Source organism: Alligator mississippiensis, chromosome 4 (assembly GCF_030867095.1).
Source record: "Alligator mississippiensis isolate rAllMis1 chromosome 4, rAllMis1, whole genome shotgun sequence".
Lineage (NCBI taxonomy): Eukaryota > Metazoa > Chordata > Crocodylia > Alligatoridae > Alligator > Alligator mississippiensis.
In genome coordinates, this window is record NC_081827.1 from 29698362 (window position 1) to 29723074 (window position 24713).

The following is a 24713-nucleotide window of genomic DNA, read 5'->3' on the forward strand; positions in this document are numbered from 1 at the left end:
TACTTGAAGGAGAAAAGAGACACAGAGCATTTTCATCCCAAAGTCAGACTTAGCAGAAAATAGTTGTCATAAACATACTATAATGTTGCAAGGTGCATTTGTTCCACTAATATGTAAACTCTTTACCAAGGTTTTTAGTATACTATTGCATATCTCCTATTCCTTCCATAAAAGGTTTTCTAGCTCTTCTTGCTGTTCTCAGTTCCTGAACCCTCCTACAAAATAATCATGGTTTGTTTGTTTTATTTTTTTAAGTGTGCCAAGATTGAGTCATAAAAGTCTTCTTTTCTTGAGATGCACTAATTAATGACTTACAAAGAAGAAGACTGAGGACGTGGAGGAGGAGTAATCGATGTTTGTATCCGGTGGCATTCGGGTTCAATTATACCACTGGAATTTGAAGCAGCAATGTTTTAAAGCAGTTATTCAGTGCTACACATGTCATTTATTCTGGAGTAAAGACTGCCAGCAATCTAAGCACTTATTACCATAACAGTATCCCTTTTACTTTTAAGATTAGGTTTTACTTCTTGAAGCAAGAGATGCAGATAATTGTTAATTAACAGCAACTGACAACAATGGCATAGCATCTAGATTCTGCTTTAATACTTATATATTGCTGTAGTCATGTCATTGCTGTTTAAGAGGCAGTGTACCTTACTGGAATCATACTGAGGCAAACTTGGCATATTCCTTACTTTAAATTTCAACTTATATCTTCCTAAATAGATGATGAGAGATTCTCACTCTCATTGTTTAAGAATCATGCAGTTGCTTTTAGCCAAATTACTAAAGGACAAGTATTTTCTTACGTCTACGTGAAATAGAAAATCTTGGGTATTATCCAAGAATGCTAAACTCTGAACCTTCATGTCACAACCCAAAGGTGTGATTTTTGTTTTTGTGTGTGCTTTGGCACCACTGAATTATTTTCCCGCCGTTTGAAGCTTTCTTTGCAGGGTGCATTTCTTCTTTGCAGCATAGAAATGCACGTTGCAAGGAGTTTCCGCCATTTGTATTTAAATTCGAGCCCCATTATTGGTTGTTTTTAAATTATTCCCACGTGGTGGCTAGCGATTGGCTTGCTAGCCATATAAGAGGCTTGGGTGGTTTCCGCCCAAGTCGGAGAACTTTGAAAATGCTGCAGAGTGCCTCTACAGAGATTTGACCTGAGGCTGCTGATCGATAGACTGATCACCTATCAATTCTTCTCCCCGTCGCCGAGCGCAATCCTCGACGTATCCCTCTTCCCTGCGCGCAAACAAGGATCCACGGAGCCTCGACAACTCCGTGAGAGTGAGAGTTTTGTCCGAGTCCTCAAACGGGGATTTAAGCGGAGCTTTATCTGGGAAACTTTCCAGCCTACACTGCGACCATCTACGGTGTAAATAAACAATCTTGAATCAACCACTAAGCGTCTGTGCCTAATTCTAGCGTGTCGCCTGCTTTCTCTGACCCAGCGTATCCGGGCTGCTGGCCACAGCCCGCGGCATGAAAAAAGGGCCCCGGATCGCTCCCGGCCCGCACACTTCATTGTTTCTCTAGTTTTGTATACAACCTTCTCACTCTACCATGCAAACATAATTTTTCAGAGTAGACCCTATTTATTGGATACCTAATAGCCTATTCTTTACACTCCTTGTTCAATGAGAGTGAAGGAATTAAAAGAAATAAGTAATTTAAGTTATTCAAGCCTGTAGGCTTTGTTTTGAACTCTACTGTCTGTTTATTCTATTTTTTATAATAGGTTATACAAATAGACCAACATTGTCATGCATCTAAAAATAAAAATATGAAACAAAAACATTTTTTTTAATGTTTTCCTTTACAATTTATGTACCTCACACACCATTCCTACTACCTGGCATTGCTTAAGAAGTGAGGGATCCTTTACCAATGGCTAAGGCAATAATAAGGTGAATCAAGTATTAAGTAACTCTATTTTCTGTTATGCTGTCTGGTACAAGTACATCCAGGACACTTGTGTATGTGAAAAGACTCTTCTCAGGACAGAGAACTTTAAAGAACCTGACTCTAGGAGACAGTGATCTGGATTGTATTTGGATAGGAAATCACTTTCTGTGCTCAGCAACTGGACAGTTCAGGTGAAAGAAAGAAAGAAATGCTGAGATGGAAGCTTCTTGAAAACAGAGTATAGAAAAGCACGTGGGAAAAGAAACCACTTTCCAGGTACAAATGACTAGAAGAGGGACATGCAGTCAGAAGCTTCTGACTAAAGGGAATATGCAAGAAGCAAATATATTTTGTGGGGGGGATATATTTTATTGGACCAATTATATAGTTGGGATAGAGCTAGGCAAGCTTTTGAATGCAAGACATTCTTCTTCAGATCTAAGAAGTAAAAACCAGCATAACATAATAAAATACAGTTGGAAGATGGGAAAAGAAATTCATCACAGCCCATGAAATGGGAGGCGTGTTTTTCTCACCTTTTGTGTGTGGGAAAAATTCAGGAATCAGGTGGGTTATAATGTGCCGTAAAACCACTATATGTGTTAAATCCTTGTTTCTTAGTGTCTATCCAGCGTATGAATTTTTGCTCCCAAGTTTACCTTTTAAAGGTGTTAGGTAGATTTTCCTTGAGCATGAGGATAGGGAAAGGGAAGAGGTCAGAAAAGGAGTGGTTGTTCTGTGAGAAATGTGCTCCAAATGGTTCATGTGCATCTCTGTCCTTTATATTTTTTCTGTGAGAGTTCATTCTGATGTGTAGTTTCTGTTTAGTTTCACCCACATACTTTCCAATAGGGCATCTGGTACTTTTTTATGTACGTGTACTTGTGGAATTCATGGCCATAGAAGGTGATGGAGACAGATTGCACAACCAGGTTCAAAAAAGGGAGAAGATAAATTCACGGATGATAGATTTATTAATGGCTATTAAACAGAATGGTTGAAGATGTTTTTCTCTGGCATCTCTGAACCAGTAATAGTGGATGCCAGTGAGGGAACTGAATAGGGGATAGATCACTCTAGAGCAGGGATGGGCAATTATTTGGGCTGGAGAGCCACTTAGAGAGTTCTGGTGAGCTGTAGTGGGCCAGGTCAGCACCACCCCTTTCCCCCAAGCCAGGTCAACACTCCTGCCACCCAATAGCTCACCAAAACTCCCTAAGTGGCTCTTCTCTGCACTGGGCCAGGTGGCTGGGATGGGGCCACGTGTGGGCAGGAGCAGCATCTGGGAGCGGGATGGGTGGACAGGTCCAGGATCACAGGGCCATGACAATGCAAAGCCAGGGCCTGGGGCAGAGTCACGATCTGCCCCCCAAACACCCCTGTGACAGGTGCTGGTTCCTTCTGGGTGCCACCACTGCCAGCCCCGCTGCCCAGGCACACCAACCCACCCTCCCCATACCCACTACCAAGGGCAGGACCCATGTGGGCAGGGTGCAGTTTTTGGATGGGATGGGGCTATGGCCAGGGGCATGTTGGGAGAAGATTGTGGCTCTGCCCTGGTCCCCAGCCCCATGCTGTCACTGTCTTGCGATCCCAAGGTCTCCATGGAGGCCAGCCAGGACCAATGTGGGAAGGCCATGTGGCCAAGTGGATGGGATGGGGCCACAGGCAGGGAGCTGTGTCCAGGAGCAGGATGGATGAGCCGGGCTGGGACCTTGGGTTGGTAACAATGTGAAGCTGGCACCTGGGGCAGAGCCATGATCTGCCTCCTGCATGCCCCTGCCCATGAAACTGGCACCCATTACAGGGCCATGTGGGTAGCAGGTGGTGGATTGCAGCTCTGCCTTGGCCGCAGCCCCACATTATCACTGCCTCATGATCCTGGCCCCACCCACCCATCCCACCCCCAGATGCTGTTCCCCACCTGCCTGCAGCCTCATCCCATCTTTCCAGTTGTGTACCCTGTCCATGCAGGTCCCACCTCTTGTGGTGGGTGAGGGTCAGACAGGCTGGTGTGCCTGGGCAGTGGGGCCAGGTCTGGCGGCAGTGGCACCCAGGAGCTGCTACCAGGGCTGCCAGGAAGTGAGTCCAGCCACTGTGCTGTCCCAGCCTCGCTGTGTGTTGGGGCAGCAGGACTACAGCCCAGGCTGCCCACATGCCTGAACTGGATGGGACAGAAAGACCTGCTGTGGGCTGGACAAAATCCCTTTGCGGGCTGCTTTTTGCCCTCTACTATTCTAGACGTATCAATTCAGTGCTCTCCCACTGTAGCATCCACTTCTGCCGCTGTCAGAGACAGGATACTGGATTAGATGGACCATTTGTCTGACCCAGTATGGCACTTCTGTTCTTATTGGATCAGATATATTACATTTTGGAAAGGCACATGGCAGGAACCATGGATTCTGATAATTTCATTATGGGGGTGCTGGTTGTAGTAGCAATAGAGGTGTTGTTGACAGGTCAAGCACTTCTTACTAAGACAAGGCTGTCTGTTGGCCATAAAAAGGGAATAGACACAGTAGCACTTTAGCTGAGTTTGTGCAATTAGAGTCATATACGAAGCTAAACATGTTTGCCATCTATTCCAAAGCAAACAGAACTAGTAAACACATTATGAATAACAGAAAAACAAGTTTTATGTATACTTTTGAAAAGATGGCTTTATTTTACAGCAGGATAACTATCATTATATTGTTAAATCTTAGTGAAGGCAAGTAGTTTTTACTAGGATCTAGCAAGGCAGGTCAATAGTACACACCTTTTGTGTGGGTGACTACCTACTTTAAGCACAGTAAAATTACAGTGCCTTGTTTACACTAAGATTTTTTTGTGGTGGAATAGATAATGCACATACTTCACCCATAGTAAACATGTGTCATCTTTTTAGCAGTAAACACTTGGCCGGTGGGGGAGGGGGCGGGCGGTTCTTTGATGCTAAAAAAAGGGTGTGGGGGTGGAATTCTTCAATGCTAAAAGAAGCATCAAAGGGCCCAATTCTGCTTTCGGAGGGAGGGCGAGCTGCTGGTGGGCCAGGCAGCCCTGAGCTGCTGGAGGGCCTTGTCCTTCCCTCTGTGGTGGCGGTTAAAAAGAATAGCTATACAGTTTTAACTGGAATTACAATTGTGCATTTGTGGGTTATATAAATTTATATGCTAAAAGTTGGTCGGGCCATGGCCTGGGTGGCCCACCCCGTTCCGCGACCTATATGCGGAGGGGCTGGCTGGGGTGCGAGGATGCTCTAGTGTGGGGCTAACCAGCAGGCAGCCCGCGCACTGAAACACCCTCATGCCTCACCCAGCCCCATCAGTGTTTAGATGTGTGTTGCTGTGCAGTAAATAGCGCTGTCACAGAATAGTACTTGAATTTTCAAGTACTAACCTACAGTGCTGTCTATTAGTTTTCTGTGACCTAAAAAGGCTGTTCGTGTAGACTTGGAGACTTTAGTGCAGAGCTAATTAGGCAGTTCTGCAGTAAATATCTTGTGTAAATGCAACTCCTGTTATGGTCTCACTAATCACAGAATCTTAGACAAAGGGCTGGAAAGACCTCAGGCAATCATCTAATCCAGCAGTTGACACCCATTTTAGGCTGCAGACCAGAGTGACTCAATTCAGGTCAAAGCCAGGTGGGTGCTAGGATCCAGCCGCCACTGCTACTTTTCCCTGTGGTGACTGAGGAGAGTATCTGTAGCTGGCATTTCTCCCCATGGCAGCAGGCAAAATCAACTACTGCCAAAGCCTCCTGTTGCTGAATGCTGAAACCCTGCATCCATAAGCCAGATCAAATGGCTCTGTGGGTTAGATCTGGCCTGCAGGCTGTAGGTTCCTGATCACTGATATAATCCAAATCCTACCCATTGCTCAGGACAGGAACTTCCCTGTCTACATCAGCTTTACTGCATGTTTATCTAACCTGAACTGTAACAATTTCCAATGATGGATATTCCACAACTTTTTTACATTACTTGTTCCAATACTTATGCAGTCTCATAGGGGGCCCATACACGAACAGTGAGACTGCTCCAATGCGCTGTAATTAATCGATTAATCGAGTCTGCTGGAGCGTGGTAATTACCGTGTTTCAGAAAACTCCAGTGTCTCATGTATCAGCCTCCACATGCTTAAAAATGGCTGCCAGGGGTGCTTTAACTAAAGCTTGTTCAATGAACGCCCGCCACCATTTTTAAGCATGGGAACACTGATAACTGAGATGCTGTAGGCTCTTTAATTAGATCAACTCTCAGAGCCACTCTAATTAAGGCATTTCCCCCCACCCCCCCCACTCCCATAGCATGTGTATAAATGCCCTTAGTTGAAAAGTTTTTCCTGATACCCATCTACTTTTCCTGTCCCCAGTGTACACTGAGACTAGCTCATGGATAGATCTAGGATTTTGAAAAAATGGGTGCACATCGTGTGGTGTATTATCACATATAACCCAGTGCATATTTTTATCCAGTTAAAAAGAAACTAGAAGATTTAGTAATAAGCTCATGGCCTAAGCCTGTATTATCTGGTTTAAGATAGGAGCAAAAACAATCATAAATGTATCGGGATGTGCATGGATTTAGTAATAATTTATTATGGATAAAAGCCATAACAAATTAGGCAAAAAAAAATCAAAATATGTTGTTTCATTAGTCGTGTAGCTGTCAGAATTAAATGCCTATCTCTCTTCTCAGATTCATAAAACATAATCTAGCTTTCTTGAGCGTTTTGACAGTGCAGCCAATACTTCAGTGAAAGTTATTTCCACACCTCTGTTAATGTTTTTAGCTAGAGTTAAAAACAGTCTGCAGGGCCATGACATAGGAGCTACCTTACCAGTAGCTGCCAACAGAATGCAGAGATACAGAATAAAGGTTAATTTGGTTAGTTGAGCATTAAGACCATTTAAAAGGGGAGAGGACCATTAACACCCATGGAATGAAGAGTTTAGAAGGAGCCAGGTAGGTTATCATGAGTCATGAAGTGACTCCTTCACTGCTGCTTGAATAGAAATCCTGCTGCCACTGCCAGGCAGTTGGTTTTAAACTTTGAGTAGACCTGGAATCAAGGTGGGGCTCAACTGCACCACTGCGCACCCTTGGATCTGCTCCTGGAGTAGTTGATCACCATAATTTTTTTAATGCCCCCTTTTAAATTTGAAAACTGTTATCAAATCCCACCTCAGTCATTTCCTCTATAGACTAAATAATCCCCTTTCTCCCAATCTTTCCTTATATATCATTTGCTAGGGCTCTAATAAGGTTTGTTGCTTGCCATTGGCTGCTTTCCAATTTTCCCACATCTTTCTTGAAGGACAGTGCCCAAAAATGTGGACATGCTGTGTCTGGAGGCAGTTCTTTCTTTCTATCTAGTATACTTGGTACAAGGATTATGTTTGTTGAGTTAGGTACAGAATTGTAAAGGAAGTTTATGTTCAGTTTACCTAACATTCTACAAGCGCTTGTCTACATGGGGAAGGTAATACTTAGTAAGCTAGGGTGTGAATTTAAAGCACAATAGTTACTCCGCACTCACTCCTTATGTGTACACTTTCTCTGAAATTCTTACCAGTAGAGAAATAGCCTCAGAGCTGAAGCGTGCATGCATTCCAGTCCCCTGGCTGGAGAGCTATGCGGATGAGCTCTCTAGCCAGGAGGCACTAGAGCACTGCTCCCTGAGCTATCTCTGCCCTTATGGGAGTATATTGCCTAAAAGCCTGTTCTCTCCCTTGCCTGGGAAGGAAGCAGGCTGTCAATAGGCAGCCCCTTGGGTTTTAAATCACCTAATGTGCATCTAGATTGACAACCCCCACAGTTCCTGGATCCAGCTCCCTGGCTTTTAAATCATCATGTGTGTCACCCAGCTGAGCAGCACCTGCAGCATTTAAAGTCTGTGAGGACATGAATCGGAGCATGGGGTTGGCATTTAAGCCTGATGTCTGGGAGCTGGGGCCAGGATTGCTTTCCCTTTCCATGGGCTTTGAGATCTCTGCCTACACCACTCAGCCGGGCAGTGGAGGCAGCACCTAAAGCTCAGGGGACCAGAGACCTGGGACAGAGATTGCTTTCCTGTCTCTAGTTCCTGGGCCTGTGAGCTTTTCAGTCCCTGAACCCAACACCCAACTGGGTGGCAGAGAGGCATTTAAAGCCTGGAGGTTGGGAACAGATGCAGGGAGATGTGGCTGGGCTGGGGTGGGGTGGGGTGGGGTGGGGTAGAACTCTCCAGTGACTCCAGAAGGCCTTCAGCCCTAGTTGTATCTGCTTCCCCCTACTGTACACCTTGAACCATAGGAGTGCACTGGGCAGGGGCTCTTTTCCCACAGTGGCAACACTTCTGAGGCTCCAGAAGAGCTTATGGCCCATCCCTTGAAGAGAGGGAGGGAGGGAAAGCTGTGGGATACTGGATGTCCTCAACACCTGAGAGAAGTGTACAGCCATTCAAGTTAGTGCAGGAGGGAAGAGTTCTTCTTGGTTGGAAGAGGTAGACATTTCTTCCAAAAGAACTATGTTAATTACACAAGGAAGCCCTTGAACAGCTGTACCCTCTCTTTTTGTGTGGGAAGATTTTCTCCTAGACAAATATAGTGCTTGTATGTGGCCTTAGACAAGCTTTTGGATACAATGTATTCTTCTTAGGTCTATTATGAATTATAAGTTTTTGTTTATATCATGATATTGGACAACATGGGAACAAGAAAATAAATCTTTGTACAATTACTATTAGATAGGGCGAGACTGATATGCCAATAATGTCATAACAGGGGACCCAACCAGTTCCAAAATCCACATGCTAAGACAATTGAGGAAAGCCACATGAAGGAAGCTGCATGTACATAACAGCAAACCTGAAAAAGAAAGGATTTTAAAAGCAGTGTTTAGAATAAAATTGCTTGAACAATGGGATGTTTTCCTTTTGCTAAACAATATGTACAGTATAAATAGCATAAGTCTGACTGTGACCATATGTTCGCTATGCAGCTTTACCTTCTATTGGTTCCTGTGCTTAAGTTGTTATCTTATCTTGTACTCAAAGCCATCAAAGATCTGCCATGTTGGGTTTTGTCCATGCCATAAAAAATTATAATCATGCTAATAATACCACATTAAATAAAATTTATTTACTCTAGCACAGCTGTAAAGCATACTACATGAAGCATCTCACATGAAGATCTTTGTCTTTCATCAATTGTTCCAAATTGACCAGTTTCTCAATGAATTTGAAATTGTAAGTTCATAAAAGGAAAGGGAAGGGGGAAATCAAATGGCCTAGAAATGAAGAAAGGTACCCTATATAATTTATAAATCTGTAGAAGTAGCAAGAGTAAGTATTAAATCTGGGTTGACAAACATTATATCTTTGTCTTCAAGTACCACAATAAATTGCAATAATTCAGACTACAATCATGATCAAACTCTTTTTTTCCTCATACAACAGACATAGCAAGAAAAATTTTTATACTGGGAAAATTTTTTATAACCTAAGCTATCCCCTTTCATCCCATTCACTTAAAAGAACTTCCACATCTAGAAAATAGGTTAGCTTTAGTTGTCATGTGTTTAATAACCTTTTAAAATGACATGTCTAGAACTCATTAAAGTATCTTGGTGACAGTGAAAAAGGAAACACAAGTGTTTGTGGGATGGAGTATACAAAGCAGCTATAGACAAAATATCCATTAAAACCTTTCTTTAGAGATGCACCAAGAAGGACATGATTTCACCTGCATCAGTTATCTATGCTTCTGCTGGAATGACTATCTATGCATCTAGAACAATGGCAGGCAAAATCCTGCTTGCAGCAGACTCCATTTCCCAGCAGCCCCTGCCTGTGTCACTGCCTCTGGTTTCCATGGAAACTGCTGCAGCAGCCAGGCTGTGAAAGCATGGGGCCAGAGTTTCCATGGAGACCAGCCCCAGGAGTCCTGGCAGGTCATGTGGCTGGGCAGGGAGCTGCTTCAGTGATGGGATCTTGCAACGTAGCCTGGAACTGGGGCAGAGCTGTGATCTGGTGCCCATATGCCCCAGGCAGGGGTGTACAGGCAGTGGATCATGGCTGTACCCCAGATCCAGGACGTACTGTCACCACTGCAAGATCCCAGCCCTGGCCATGGAGCAGCTCCCTGCTCTGCTGTGTGCCCTGCCAGTGCTGCTGGGGCTGGCCACCATGGAAACCCTGGCCCCGCGCTGCTGGAGTCTCTTTGGAAACTGTCTGCAGTGACATGGGCAGGGGCTGCTCGTAAATGGAGTCCAGCCACTGGCTGGATCCACCATTTTGCCCACCCCAGGCCAGAAACAGAGATCTTTTCTGCATGAATATTTGAATGCCTTGCTTGATCATGGGTTTTGGGAAAGTCTAATAAAGAATAAGATTAACTATTATAACTGTTATTATTATTATTATTATACTATTATTATAATAATAGTTATAATAGTTAATCTTATTCTTTAATAATGCTGTGACTGGTCCCAGGAGAAGTAAAAAATCAAGTTCAGTACTTTCTTGAAGAGCCTTTTCTCTAGGTTGAAGGTGAATAGTGACCCACGTTACCAGGAATGGCTGTGTTTACTCACCAGTAACTAGCAATATTTATTCATTTATTTATTGCTGAAAAATTACCATCCACCAGCTCCTCTGTTTGCCAATGAATATTCTATGACTGAGATAACACAAACAAGTTAAACAAATAGCATGAGAACGATCTTCCGAGGTCCCTTCCAGCCCTAATGTCTATGCAATCTCTGATGAACACTAGGCAGCAATGGGTGTCTGGCTAAAGACAGCATTGGCCAAGGGTTGGATACATGCTGAACTACGGAGACAGCAGGAAAGTGAGGAGAAATACTGGTGATCAATGTTACTTCAAATTGCTAAGTTTACCACATTCACACTGAAATGAAGACTGGCATTGAACAACATGAACACAGTATAGGTGTGTCCAAAAATAGCAACTGTCTTGACAGCGTTCAACCCATTTGTTGCACATTTCACAGGGGGGCATATCGAGCACCTGCAGAAACTGCTGGTGGGGATGGCCTTGAGAGGGGGGGGCGTACCACCCTCCCCGTGCTCCTCCTATCAGTTGCCTATGCTACAAGCCATACCTAGTACATTCACTGAATCTTCAAGTATCAATTACTGTCTCAAAGCAATTAATTCCTTTGGCATGGTGCAGATTTATACTTTTGTAGCTGGATTTATGAAGTGGTGGAACAAATGGAAAGTCTAACCATCACCAAGAAAAGGCAAGTCCAAAGAATAAAGACCCAGTCACTGACTAAATTGCATTCTCATGAAGACCATGAGGGGTCTATATTTAAATTATAGTAGTTTTTGCAACACAGTAAATCTGTCTGTTGCTGCTGCTGAATGAACAGAAACTAGGCTGGCTGCCAGGACATTAGCTAAAGCACTAAGCTGCCTCAGAACAGCCTTTTACATGAAAGCTGTGCAGCAGAATGCTGCAGAGATTCCAGTAGTGCAATACCTTTCTCTAAAGTACAGTACGTGAAAGGATTGGAGACTTGCTGTTACCATGTTCTTGGTGTAGAAGATTTTCCTGGATCTGATAAGAGGTCAATTGGATGATATTAAAAGGGTAGCAAAAGGCACAATGCCAGATGTGGCCCAGAAGCATACCATTAAGGGTACCAGAGATGGCTGGAGATCCCTACTGATGATTAACTGATGACTGACATGGTCTTTAGTGGTTCACAAGAAGTTTGGGTTGAGTCATTCCCTGGATAACTGACCAGGTTCATGCTTCACTGCAGACAAGTCAAGCAGCTCGGTGAAGATCGTTGGAGGATTTTGCATTCCTGCAGGCTGCTGATCATGATGCAACACAACTGCAACTCAACATGGATGCGGTGTCAGCAGGCAGCTGCAGAATTTTGATACAAACAACATGGGTAATTGAGTTCTTGATTCCCTATTGCATCCTGATGCCAAGCAATGTGTGCAAGTACAAATGAGATATAAAGCAAAAACGCTTAGTTGAACTGATAACTTTCAGAGTAATCACTCAGAATATTATGAACTTTGTCAGTGATAGTCTGAAGAGAGCATTCCTTTGAATGTGTGAAAATGGACTTTCTAAAGAACTGCCTCAAATAAAAAATGCTGCAGAACAATATCTTGCCATACTCTCTAAGAGGATAAGGATGCTAACTAAATTATAATGTGTTTATAATGCATTATGCATTTCTAAATTATAATCTATATATTTACCACACACAGATCAGTGCTGATTTTTACATGTCTGAAATGGCCCGAAGCTCTTTATATACTTTTTTTTTTGCATTTTACTGCATGGACCCAGAGGTATATATATTTTTATATCTACACAATATAATGCATCATTTTGTTTCCCATTCCTACAAAGGTTTGAATATAATTATGACTACTGTGGGAAAGCTAATTATTGATATGCCTGGAAATGACATGTAAAATGTCATGTAGGCTGCAGCATTTAGTTTAACAAATTACACAGAGTGGGTACGCTGGGCAATGTGTAAACATGGGTATGTAGGGTGCCCAGTATCTTTTAATGCAGTTGCTTTTAGAGATTAGTTAACTAGCTTTTACCCATCATAGAGCAGAGGCATAGCTACATCTAGATCATTATCAAAAGGTATCTCCCATGCATTTGAGCTTTGCTGGATGTCCCTTTTTCACGTTCTCCTACATGTCAGGGTGTTTTTAAACCTCCCTCAGAGGCATGGGGTGTTGGCTACAGCCAAGGTTGGGGACTTTGACTTGGGTGTGCCATTCTGCTACGACAAAAGTCGGAGGTTCCTGGCCAGATGGTCTTGTCCCTACTCCCTGGGTCAGACCCATCGCTATATTTGGGGTCAGGGAAGGAATTTTATCCCATGGTCAACTTGGTACCAACTGTGAAGGGTTTTGCCTTCCTCTGTGGCCCCTCTACCCATGAGCAAATATTGACAACATGTCATAGGAGCATGAATGACTGGTGCCTCCTGAGACTGGGGGGAAACAATTTGTGGGTGGCGGCAAGTGGTGGCATCGGCTGTGGGCAGGGGAGGAGTGGTGAGTGGTGACCGCCTGCAGAAGCCAGCAGCGGTGGTCAAAATCAGGGGGGCACATGACCCCTAGGCATTGCCTATGCATAGGAGCAAGACCCTGGCTGTCATAGGTCCCCTGCTTCACCTGTGCAAGGTCAGGGCACTGGGCCTGTGTTGCCTCAGGCTTGACAGTAATCTTTTGCAGAGCTAACTAGTTTGAATGGGATGGTTTGGAGAAGACTGATCCTGCCTCAGGCAGGGGCCTTGCCCACCCCACTGTGTCAAAAATCACGAGACAAACTTAGAAATCAAGAGATTTGGAGTGTAAATCATGAGATGCTATTTTTGAAGAGTGTGTGTGTGGGGGGGGCATTATTTGTGGAGGTGTGTGGGCGTGGGGGGGGTTGGAGCCCGGGGAAAGGGGGTCCCTGCACAGCTTGGCAGCGTGCAGGGTACTGCAGGTCAGGAGTGAGGGGCAGCAGGGTGGGAGTGAGGGACGGACACAGACACGCACACACACAGGTAGCCGCCCGCGGCGCCAGTGCACTTTGGGGCCCCATTCACCCCAGCCCCACTCCCGCCCTCACTGTGCGGCCTCGATCTGCCCCCCTGCACCCTCCCCGCCTGGGCTCTCTCTACCAGAACATCACGAGTCCGAGGGAATCCACATGGAAATCGGGACTTCCCTGGTTTTTCCATGCGAGGTTGAGGTCCCTCCCCGCTTCTCTGGGGTGCGGGACTTGCATGCCACTGCCCAGCCTCAGAAACCCCCTGGAGCGGACTTTCCCGCCCTTCCTCCCTTCCCTTCGCCGCCTTTCAGCTCGCGGGGCGGCTGCATTTCAGCGACTGCCTGGTCGTGCCCGGCTTCGCCGTCCGAGGAGAGGCGCGGGTCTGCTTCCCGCGTCCCGCCCCGCCAGCCCGGGGCGCCGGTGCAGAGGCGGGGAAGGGGCGTCCCGCTCCCGCCCCCGGGATCCCCCCGCCCCGGGGACGCCCCGCCCCCCCCGCTCGCAGTCACGCGCGGCCCCTGCCCCGCGGTGACGTCACCGCCCCGTGCCCGCCTCGCGCGCCTGGCTCAGTCTGCGTGTGCAGCCCCGTCCCGTCCTGTCCCGTCCCGCCCGGGCAGAGCAGAGCAGAGCAGAGCAGAGCCGCGGCGGCGCCGCCCATGCTCGGGCCGGGGAAGCCGTCGGGGGTCGGGGACATGGCGTCCGTGGGGGACTTCCGCGTGCTGAGCGCCAGCGTCCCGGCCACGCGCGTGGAGGTGTCCGTGTCCTGCAGGTGAGCGCGGAGCGGGCGGCTCGGCCCCGGGCGGCGCCGCCAGCTCCTGGGCTCGGCCGGGGCGAGGGTCCTGCGGGCGGGCGGCTCCTGCCCGCTGGCAGCAATGGCTCTTTCTGCTGGGAAGTGCTTTAAAGTTTCCTGGCAGCGGCTCGCGGGGCGGCTTCCTCCTCTCCTGGCGGCTGCAGCCCCTGCGGGAGGCGGCTGCGTTTGCTCCGTGCCAGGAGCGGAGGAGGGAGGGCGCTTTGTCCCTGGGGCTGGTTTCCTCCAGGCTCCCTCTTCCCGCAGTACACCGCGACCTCCTGGCGGACGGCGCTCAGCGGCCCCTGGAGGGGCGATAGCGCGGGCTTGAAACCTCAGTCCTCATGTTTGGAGAAACTTCAGGCTGGCCTGGCAGAGGTGCGCGCCTTCCGCCGGCGAGTCGGGCCGTGTGTCCGCGCAGTGGGAAGAAGCTCGGTCGGGGCGGGGGGGGGGGTCGTCGCAAAACTGGCTTTCATTCTCACGGCTGTTCGGCTGCAGGGCACCTGCTCTGTCAAATGTTCGTAACGGCATCCATGGGAGGGTGCCAAGGAAATTCCCTGCTAATCCTGACGGCAAACGGAACTCTGGGGTGGCAGCAAACCCGTCAGAAGTTAAAAAGAATAACTTTAGGGCACTGGGTTAATGATTAACACCATTATGACTCCTCTGTACTGACATTTATTGGCTAAAACTGCCTAAAGTAAATAGAATTCCAGGATAAAAGACACAAGTGTGAATTGGGAAGATACTTAAAATACTTCTAAAAATATTGCTTTGTAATTAGGAACTGCATTGGTTTTTTGAAAGTGCCTTTACCTGACATATTTAGAGTAAAATACCTTGCATGACACTATCACTTCCTACTTCCTTAGAGTTGTGGAACCAGTCTGATAACTAGTTTATCATACTGATTTACACATAACAGAACAGTAGTTTGTGTGTGTTTTCAATCCCATCCATCTGGTGTCTCCATTTTAGCATATCGAGTAACTGGTGTGTTAATCTACTTCCACTTTGCTCATGTGGTGCTAGGAGGCTGCCAGTAGAGGCAGTGTGCTCCATTCTTTAAATTAACAGACTAGGAGTCAAGACACCCCGTTCTATTCCTGATTGCTCATTAAATCATTGCGTGGTCCTAGTCAGGTTGAAGTGATGGGGTGACCAGGTTAGTTTATCTCTGTTTGTTCAGCCTTCCATCTATAAATTGGGGCCCTTGATACTGCTATGCACATATTGCTTATTTGTGCAAAATTTAATTTGTTTTTAAAATGGTGATGGATGTCAGATAGCATTTTTTTGGCATTTGTTTTCAGGAAGCTTTTAAAAAGTAGATACTACCTCCTACCCACTTTCTAAATATAAAATGTCAGTACAGACATAAATCAAGTGCTGTGCAACTGTTTAGTATCGAACAATTAAGGAAAAGTTCAGAGCAGCTATGGGTCTGATAGAACACAATGTATGTGTAGAAGTTGAGGTACCAGATGTTTCCCCATTGTACATGTTTAAAAGGAGTATTGTAAAATTCTTTGGGGAACAGTGTTCATTTCCACATACATAGCACACAATTCACTGTAGCATCTAGGTGCAGAATTTTAGTTGTCTGCTAAGGGTGGGGTGCAAGGCATGTGTCATTAATTTATGCTATAAAAATGTCCTCTCTGCTTCAAATTCTGGCAGAGAGCAACTGGCACTTCTCTGATAGGATTTCAGGTTAGATCCTCAGGGTGGATCTTCTCTACTTTAACCTAGTTACAAGATACACTTTCTTCATTCCAAAAATCATTGGGTGTGCTTCTGCATGACACCTGGATTAGAAACCAGGGTTTATGCCCAGTACTCTTGACATCTGGGTGAGATGTGCTAAGCAGTAATCTAGTGCAGTGCGGAGCTAGCCTTTTTTGACAGATGTCCCCCAGATTAGTTTACACTTTCCCCAAGTGCCATTCCAAACTCCTTCCCCTTCCTAATCTGCTTTCTGTTCCTGCTCTGGGTTCCTTGCCTGATCTGCTGCTCTGCCTTCTGCTTCCTGCCCTATCTGTTACTTCCTGATCTGTAACGTACCACACACAGGTTTCCTGTGCCACTCGTGATGCTTACGGTTCAGGTTGACCACCTCTGCTCAAGTGTATGGCTTGTCACAGCTTCATTCCATATGCAGGAAGGAAGCAATGGCTGATGCTGTATGCTTATTTGGCTTCCAGATGCCTATACCCTGATAATCCAGCAGGTCCAAGCTTCATACTGAGGTCCTCTGATATGGGAACCAAGGCCCTTCTACACATTACAGGTATTGTGCAATAAACTAATTAATTGTGCATTTACCTTAAGACCCACTACATGTGCAAAGTAGCTATCACATGATGGAAAGTTCCAACCAGCTGTAAAGTTAGACCTAAAAAATGTGTAGTGTATAGCTGGTTGCTATCGAGCGTTAATTTGCATGTGTAGCAGGATCTTCTCTGTAGTTGGGAGCCCATCAGCTGACAGGGCTCCCAGCTGCAAGGGTGCGTCATGCCCAGCATGAAACCCCTGAGCCTTGGGGTTTGTGTCTGCTGTGATTCCCCAAGGCTTGGGCAGGGGTGTGAAGCCACTGGCCCACATAGGGCTCTTGGTCCCAGCACCTCAAGAATCAGTTACAGGACTCTTGGTCCTGGCTGCGCATGGTCCCCACAGCTGGGAGCTTCCTCAGCAAAGCAGGCTCCCAGCCATTGGAGCCTGCTTCTTGCCAGTACAGGGGGTGCCCAGAACTGGGCTCCCCCTATGCCGGCTGATCCCACAGTTGCACCTCTTGTCATGTGCTTATGGCATGGCAAGAGGCTGAACTGCATGGATCACGCATTAGATCCAGTTGCACCTTTACTTGCATGTGTAGAGGGGGCCCAAGAGGTACTTTCTCACTGTGATTTCTGTGCCTTGTTGTAGCATTAGTCTGACTTGGTAATCTTATTGGACTGAATCTTTCACTGGCATTGACTAACACTGTTGGTACTGGTTAAGTCTAGACTATCCTTAAAGACTAGATAAGGGGTGTTTATTAATAGTTCAGTATCCTGGATGATGATATGGAAGTGCACACCTCAGCACCTACTCCTCACTTGACACCACTGCCCTCTGCACTGATTTTTTTTGTGTTTTAATGGAAAAACTCAGATATGGGCTTTTTAAATGAGAGAATTAATAATTTTTTTTTCCCTTTTAGTAAGAGAATTTGGGATTTTTCAACAGAGACTATCAGGTTCCCTGGTTATAACCACCAGGCTAGAGAGAGAAACCATTTGTATTTTGTGCCTCAGAGAATATGTAAGTGTTCTGTCTTCAGCAAGAGAGACTAAGGGACACCATCCCAGAATACGTATCAGTGGGCAAATCTACATGTGCCTCCCACAACGCAGTTGTTACTGCACCATCATTTAGCGCCTGCTTTAGGAAGTACTAAATGATGGCTTACTGCACCATCCCAGTGGCGCAGTTATGTAATGGCTACATTGCTGTAGCAGCGTGCTATAGTGAGGTAGCTTGTCACTGCAGCAACGTGGCATCAATGTCACGGTTTGCCTGCCGATGCTATATCACTAGCGACAAGCTGCGTCATTATGGTGACATAGTGTCCCATGTAGATGTGCCCAATGTGTTGCTTAAGGCACTCTTGTGGGAGATAATGGGTCCTGTTCTCCTCAAGCAGAGGGGAATTGAGCCTGGATCCCCTCTACATCCTTAGCTCATGTCCACTAAGATACTAGATGAAATGGGGAATATCTTTTCCTACAGTCTTTTTTTTTTAAATCTAGTGCTTCATGTGCTTTGCCTATGTTACAAAGAAAAGAAAATGCCTGGAAAATAAATGTTCTGTTCCATAGTAACAAAAAAACACCTTGTTCAAAGTTGGTGGGGGTTGATAAATATTTTGGAGCCTTGGAATGGGAGACCCACAAACAAGTCATTTCTGTTTCAGTCGGAATTTATTTTTTAAAATTCTTTCTTTTCTTTTTTTCTTTTTCTTTTCTGGGGGCAGGGTTCAGCTGTTGAAAAGAGAAATCTGTTATTCATATGCTCCTGTTTCCCAAGGCTGCTAGCACCATTGGCCTTAGCAGTTTATATCACAACATCTTCCCGTTTGAACATAAGATCCTAGAACCAGTGGGCTTTGAGTTGTCATGTTCTGAAAGTGGGCATGCCTATCAAAGAGATCAACTTTCAAATATGATTTTTTTAACAACCTGGATGCTGGGAGAACAGGGACAGTGTTCCAGACTGGTACTTTTTTTCTGTTCTACCCCTCATGATGCAAATAATAACAGAGACTTGGTGGGAGCTCACATGACTGGAGCAGTGTCATGGATGGGTACAAACTGTTCAGATAGAACAGGGAGGGGAGAAGAGGAGGAATTGTGCTTTATGTAAAAGAGCCGTATGATTGCTCAGAGCTCCAGAATGAAACTGGAGACAGGCCCATTGAGAGTCTCTGGGTTAGAGTTGGAAGGGAGAGCAACAAAGGTGATGTCATGGTGGGGGTCTGCTATAGACCCACAGGCCTGGAGGATGTGGTGGATAAGGCTTTCTTCAAACAGCTAGTGGAAGTTTCCTGGTTCTGATGGGGGACCTCATTCACCCTGGCATCTGCTGGGAGAGCAATACAACAGTGTGCAAGCAATCCAGGAAGCTTTTGGAGAGAATTTGGCACAACTTCCTGGTACAAGTGCTGGAGCGACCAACTAGGAGCTGTGTTCTTCTTGACCTGCTGCTCACAAGCAAGGCAGAATTGGTGGGGAATGTAACTGTGGATGACAACTTGGGCAGCAGTGACTATGTGATGATTGAGTTCAGGGTCCTGAGGAAAGGAAAGATGGAGAGCAGCAGAGTAAGGACTCTGGACTTCAGAAAAACAGACTTTGACTTGCTAAGGCAGTGACTCCCAACTGTTTTTTTGCTGCGAGCCTAAATCTAGGTTGTGACCCCTGTTTCTGACTCACTCATGCCTGGCACCAGCCAGGCTGGGATCGTGGCGGGCAGCGGCGGCAATAGCCATATGGGGCCATGCACCGAGAGAGCCCTGAAGGCAGGAGGAGCAGAGCGAGGGACAGAATCCCCGTGACCCTGATTTGGGTCACTCCCCGAGGTTGTGCTAAGGGAATTCATGGGCAGGATCCCCTGGGAAGCCAGTCTGAGGGGGAGAGGAGTCCAGGAGAGCTGGCTGTACTTGAAAGAAGCCTTATTGAGAGTGCAGGAACAAACCATCCTGATACGCAGGAAGACTAGCAAGTATGGCAGAAGACCAGCTTGGCTTAGCAGGGAACTCTTCAGTAAACTAAATCACAAAAAGGAAGCTTATAAGAAGTGGAAATTTGGAAAGATAACTAGGGAAGAATATAAGAGCATTGCTCGGGCATGCAGGGATGAAATCAGGAAGGACAAAGCACAATTGTAGTTGCAGCTAGCAAGGGATGTGAAAGTATGGGTCCCTTACTGAATGGGGGAGGCAACCTTGTGGCAGAGGATGCAAAAAAGGCTGAAGTGCTCAATGCCTGTTTCACCTCAGTCTTCACAGGCAAGGTCAGCTCTCAGACTACTGCACTGGGCAGTACAGTTTAGGGAGGAGGTGAGCAGCCCTCGCTGGTGAACGAGCAGACTAGGGACTATTTAGAAAAGCTGTATGTTTACAAGTCTATGGGGCTGGATGGGGTGCACCCGAGGGTGTTAAGGGAGTTGGCTGTTGTGACTGCAAAGCTACTGGGCATCATCTTTAAAAACTCATGGCGATCAGGAGAGGTCCTGAATGATTGGAAAAGGGTGAATGTAGTGCCCATATTTAAGAAAAGTAAAAAGGAGGATCCAGGGAACTACAGACGAGACAGCTTCACCTCAGTCCCTGGAAAAATCATGTAGCAGATCCTCAAGGAATCCATTTCTAAGCACTTGGGTGAGAAAAAGGTGATTAGAAACAGTCAGCATGGATTCACCAGAGGCAAGTCATGCCTGACCAACCTGATTGCCTTCTGTGAGGACATGACTGGCTCTGTGGATGTGGGGAGACCGGTGGATGTGGTGTACCTTGATTTTTAGCAAGGCTTTTGATACAGTCTCCCACAGCATTCTCTCAGGCAAGCTAAGAAAGTATGGGCTGGATGAATGGACTGTAAGGTGGACAGAAAACTGGCTGAAGCATTGGGCTTAGAGAGTAGTAATCAATGGCTTAATGTGTAGTTGGCTGGCAGTATCAAGTGGAGTGCCCCAGGGGTCGGTCCTGGGGCCGGTTTTGTTCAATATCTTCATCAGTGACCTGGAAGATGGCATAGAGTGCACCCTCAGCAAGTTTGTGATTCTATGAAATCAACTCAACACTGTTGAATTCAATGCTGCTGCTGCCCACCTCTTTCTGAATAGGTTAGTGGTTGGAGCACTTGCCTAGAAGGCATGAGATCTTGGTTTTAAGCCTCCATGAGATGGAGGAGTCATTGAAGAAGTGAGAGGTGTGGGTTCAAATCACCTCCTAAGGTGATTTGAACCCACACCTCTCACTTCTTCAATTACTCTTCCCCTCCCAATCACCACACTACAGAATGGGCCAGGGGAAGATGCTCTCCAATCCTTGCGTGGAAGCTGAACCAAGAATGAGAGTCAGGGGGCAGGAAAGCTCTTGTGAAAACTACTGCAACCTCAGTTACTTGTCTAAAGCTGGTTCTCCTGGCAGAGGTATGCTAAAACAACTGTTTTCTATTCATTGTAACCAGACACTGGTCCTTACATTTGTTATTTCCCTGATTCTCGGTTTGGAGAAAGTGATGCTGCAATATACATTTTAGTAAAGAACTTAATCATGCCCACCCTTAATCATGCCCACTGTTCATCTGGTGGGGAAATTTCCAACAAGCAGGAATATACATGGCCCTTGAAGAAAAGTGTCCTTTGCTTTTTATGATTTGTCTCCCTGTATTGCGCCTTCCCACTTGGAGTTCTTTATAAAATCAGCAATATGAACTTAAAGGAACAGGAACTGAGGCAGTACAGAGGATGGCATTCCTTGCAGAGTAGGGCAATAGTCTCTCACACAAGACTATTTGTATATCTTGTAATGGGTATAAATTTGCAGGACTCCAAAGTCAGAAACCAGAGGTCCCATCTCCCAAAACTTGAAATGGGTAGAGATGATCCTGAACAACAGTCACTGAGGGCTAACCTCTTGATTTCTTTTAAGGAAAGGATGATAAGCTCATGGTAAGAGGGGAGGAGTGAAGAGAAAAATGTGTGAGTGCTGTAGAGAAAAGTGCCTTGGCCATAGTCTTCATGAACCCCTGAAGAATCCATTGCTTGCAGTCTCTTTCTCTCTCTCTCTTTTCCCCCCCATCTTGTCTGAGCTTTTATTTTCTCATTTAAAGTTCCAGACTTTTAAGTGTTACAATTAAATTTTTAGTAGGTAAATATCTTGTATAATGTCTTATATATAAAATAAATAAATTTTTTCAACAATTTTATTGTCAGCCCTTCAGAATAATGTCTCCATATCGTATTAACTTGTAAAGGTTGCCTTTATAAAGTGACAGAATGAGACAGAAATGTAACCAGAAAGTGCGTCCATGGCAAGAAGACAGTGGCATTTCAAGCAAAAACCTGTGTCTCTGGTGGACACAAAACTACAAGGAGCCACTGAACAGGCCAGATAATGAAATATTTAGACAGGCCAAAAATAGACTTCTTCACCTCTGTGTTAGCAAGCAAACCCTTCTCTAAACATCAAGAAGAGTAACTGGTAGATTTCTCTCAGGTCAGCTTGGAAAGGGTACTTTTTGCTTTGTTCCTACTATGTTTTAATACCCAAATTATCATAATGTGTGCCCTAGAAGTAACTAAGAAAATCATAGTTTTCTAATCTTCTTTGTCCTTGGCCGACTGATTTTCTTTCAGGTAGATTTGCCCTCAAGAAATAGGCCTAAACTGTAAATAGGACCAAGGTACTGAAAACCTAGTTTGTAACCTGATACTCTCATCCATGTGGTGTGAGAGGGGTTATCACAGGGGTGGGCAGTTGTTTTTGGCTGGTGGGCCACGTGGGCAGTTCTGGAGAGCTGTCATGGGCCAGTTAACACCCCCCCTCCGCAACAGCCAGGAGCCTTGCGGCTTCTCCCTGCCACCGGAGCCCAGCAGCAGCTGGGTGCACAGCCCCAACCCACCCCACACCCGCTCTGGACTCACCTTGGCCATAGTGGGCCAGCCAGGACCCATGTGCACAGCCCCCACCCCTGCCTTGTCACACCCCACTCCTGCTGCGGACTGGCCTGCTCACGGTGAGCAGTAACAGTGGCCAGGCAGAAGCTGCTGCTGAGCATGGGGAAAAAGCGGTAGCCTCTCCCTTGTTGTTGGGGCTCTTCTTGCTGTGGCTGCCCAGAGCCCACGCTGTCCTGCAGGTCCTCTCCACTGCCACTGCTGCCCTGTTGGGTGGCCTGGAGGCAGCACTGGTGGTAGCGATGGCAGAGAGGAGCCACAGGGTAGACTTGGTGCAGGCTCTGGGGGGCTGCAGCAAGAAGGGCCTAGCAGCGGTGAGGAGGACAAGGCCACTTTTCTCATGCACCCAACAGTGCCTTCTGCCTGGCTGCCACTGCTGCTGCCACCGTTTATCATGGGTGGGTGAGTCTGGAGCAGGTATGGGGTAGCCCAGGGTCAGGGGTGTGTATGTGGGTCCTGGTGATTTTTTTTGGAGTGGGTGCGGGGTGGGCTGAGGCTGAGTGCCTGGGTCCCTGCCAGTCTCCCTGGGGCCAGAGCTTTGGCTGGCGCCAGTGGCAGCCAAAAGGAGCTGCTACCACCTTGGCTGCCTAGAACTGGAGTACAGCTGTGGAGCCACCCCAGCCCTGCCATGCACCTGGGCCAGATGGTGCCTGGGCCAGGTGGAACTCAGGGACCCAACGGGGGCCTGATTAACTCGCTCCCTGGACCCGATCTGGCCTGTGGGCTGTATTTTGCCGATCCCTAGGTTATCAGCTGTGATAGTATATTCTGTTCCTGATATCCATTGCTGTCTCTCCATGAATTCGAGTTCCGTTTCATAGACAGATGTGAAAATTAGCCCATAGAAAGGAACAGAAATTGAAAAGTGTAGCTCACTCATGTTCTCAAGCTTCATCCAGATAACTGCCCTTGTGTCTTGGCTGTCGCTCTAAAAAGCCAAGTGTCTTCACTTAGCAGATTCTTTGATTCCGGTCTTTTCTTATCTATTGAGATGAATATTTAAAGGAATTCCAAGACTTGCTAGAAGGTTTATCTGTGTGCTATGGAGGCTGAACACAGTATCATATAATCATAGAAAAATAAGGCTGGAAGGGGCCTCAGGAAGTCATAGTTCAGTGGTTCTCAACCTTTATTGTACCAGGACCCGTTTGTAAACATTGATGGCCAGTTCCAGCCCAGTAAATAGTTTAAGTAGAAAGCAGCCCTCTGGCCCTCCTGGTGCCTCTCACCCCCAGGCCTCAGCTCCCCAGTGTGTGGGGTTGGGGGGGCCCTCAAGCAGCCCCTTGCAGGCTGGAACTCTGCCAGCTTGCTAGGGAAAACACAGGGTTTCCCACATTTCTCTCCTGTAAAGAAGTCAAAGCAGGAACATCTCTGTCCATACCATTCCATTCAAGTCTTTGTCCAACCTGTTCTTAAAAACTTGCAACAATGCAGATTTTACAGCATCTCTAGGTAATTTGGTTCAATGCTTAAATACCACCAGACTAAGACCATTCTTCCTAATATCCATCATAAATTTCCCTTATTTCACGTTGAGACGATTACTACTTGTCTGTGCTCTCTGGACTCTGAATCATTTGCCATCTTTTTTTATAGCAACTCATCACGTAATGGAAGTTTGTTATTAAATCCTCCCATGGTCTTTTCTTCTCCAGACTTAAATAATCCCAGTTCTTTCAGCTTTTTCTTTTCCCCCCCTTTTTTTCCTATTTTTCTACTTCTTTTTTGGATACAGTACTCCAGGTGAGACCTCATCAGTGCTGAACATAGTAGAAGAATTATTTCTGTGCACCCCCTGTGCACGCCTAGAAGAGGTATTACGTTAGTTGGACCCGGCTCACCCAACGTCTGTATAGATTGGGCGTTTTAGTGATGGGGTTCTGGTGCTTTTATCTAATAGCTGATTGAATTGGCTTCAGATAAAAGCACCAAAAAGCCCTGCTGAAGTGCCCAATCTATACAGGCATTGGGTGAGCCAGGACCAACTAACACACTGCTTCTTCCGGTAAAGCATGTTTTTTTTTTTCCACATCTGTCAGCAGGCAAATAGTCTTTTATTTGGGTGGAGGAAAAATGTAAGTTTAGACTTGGTAAAGGGCATTCTTGTGCTTTTATGCAGAAGAAGTTAGGGCTATCTGTTCTTGGGAAATAGTGGCAGGACTCTGAGAGGCTAGGTTGTAACCCAGTGTGCAAGAAAAATGACTTGTCTTTTTCTTCTGTCTTCAAATAATATGGTCAGTTTTTCTTATTTAATTCTTTTCTCCTATGTAAT

At 46.2% G+C, this 24713-nt stretch overlaps 1 protein-coding gene across 2 annotated transcripts in view; it reads left to right on the plus strand.

The window, feature by feature from the left end:
- Positions 1-13966: 13966 nt before the first annotated feature.
- Positions 13967-24713, plus strand: part of CPNE8 (copine 8) — a 168139-nt gene continuing 157392 nt past the window's right edge. The window contains exon 1 of one of the 2 annotated variants that reach the window (XM_014606507.3): positions 13967-14203. In XM_014606507.3, coding sequence (XP_014461993.2) covers positions 14091-14203 — 113 coding nt within the window. In that variant the 5' untranslated portion in view covers positions 13967-14090. The remainder of the gene's footprint in view (positions 14204-24713) is intronic. The other variant, XM_006260035.4, reaches the window with a different exon arrangement.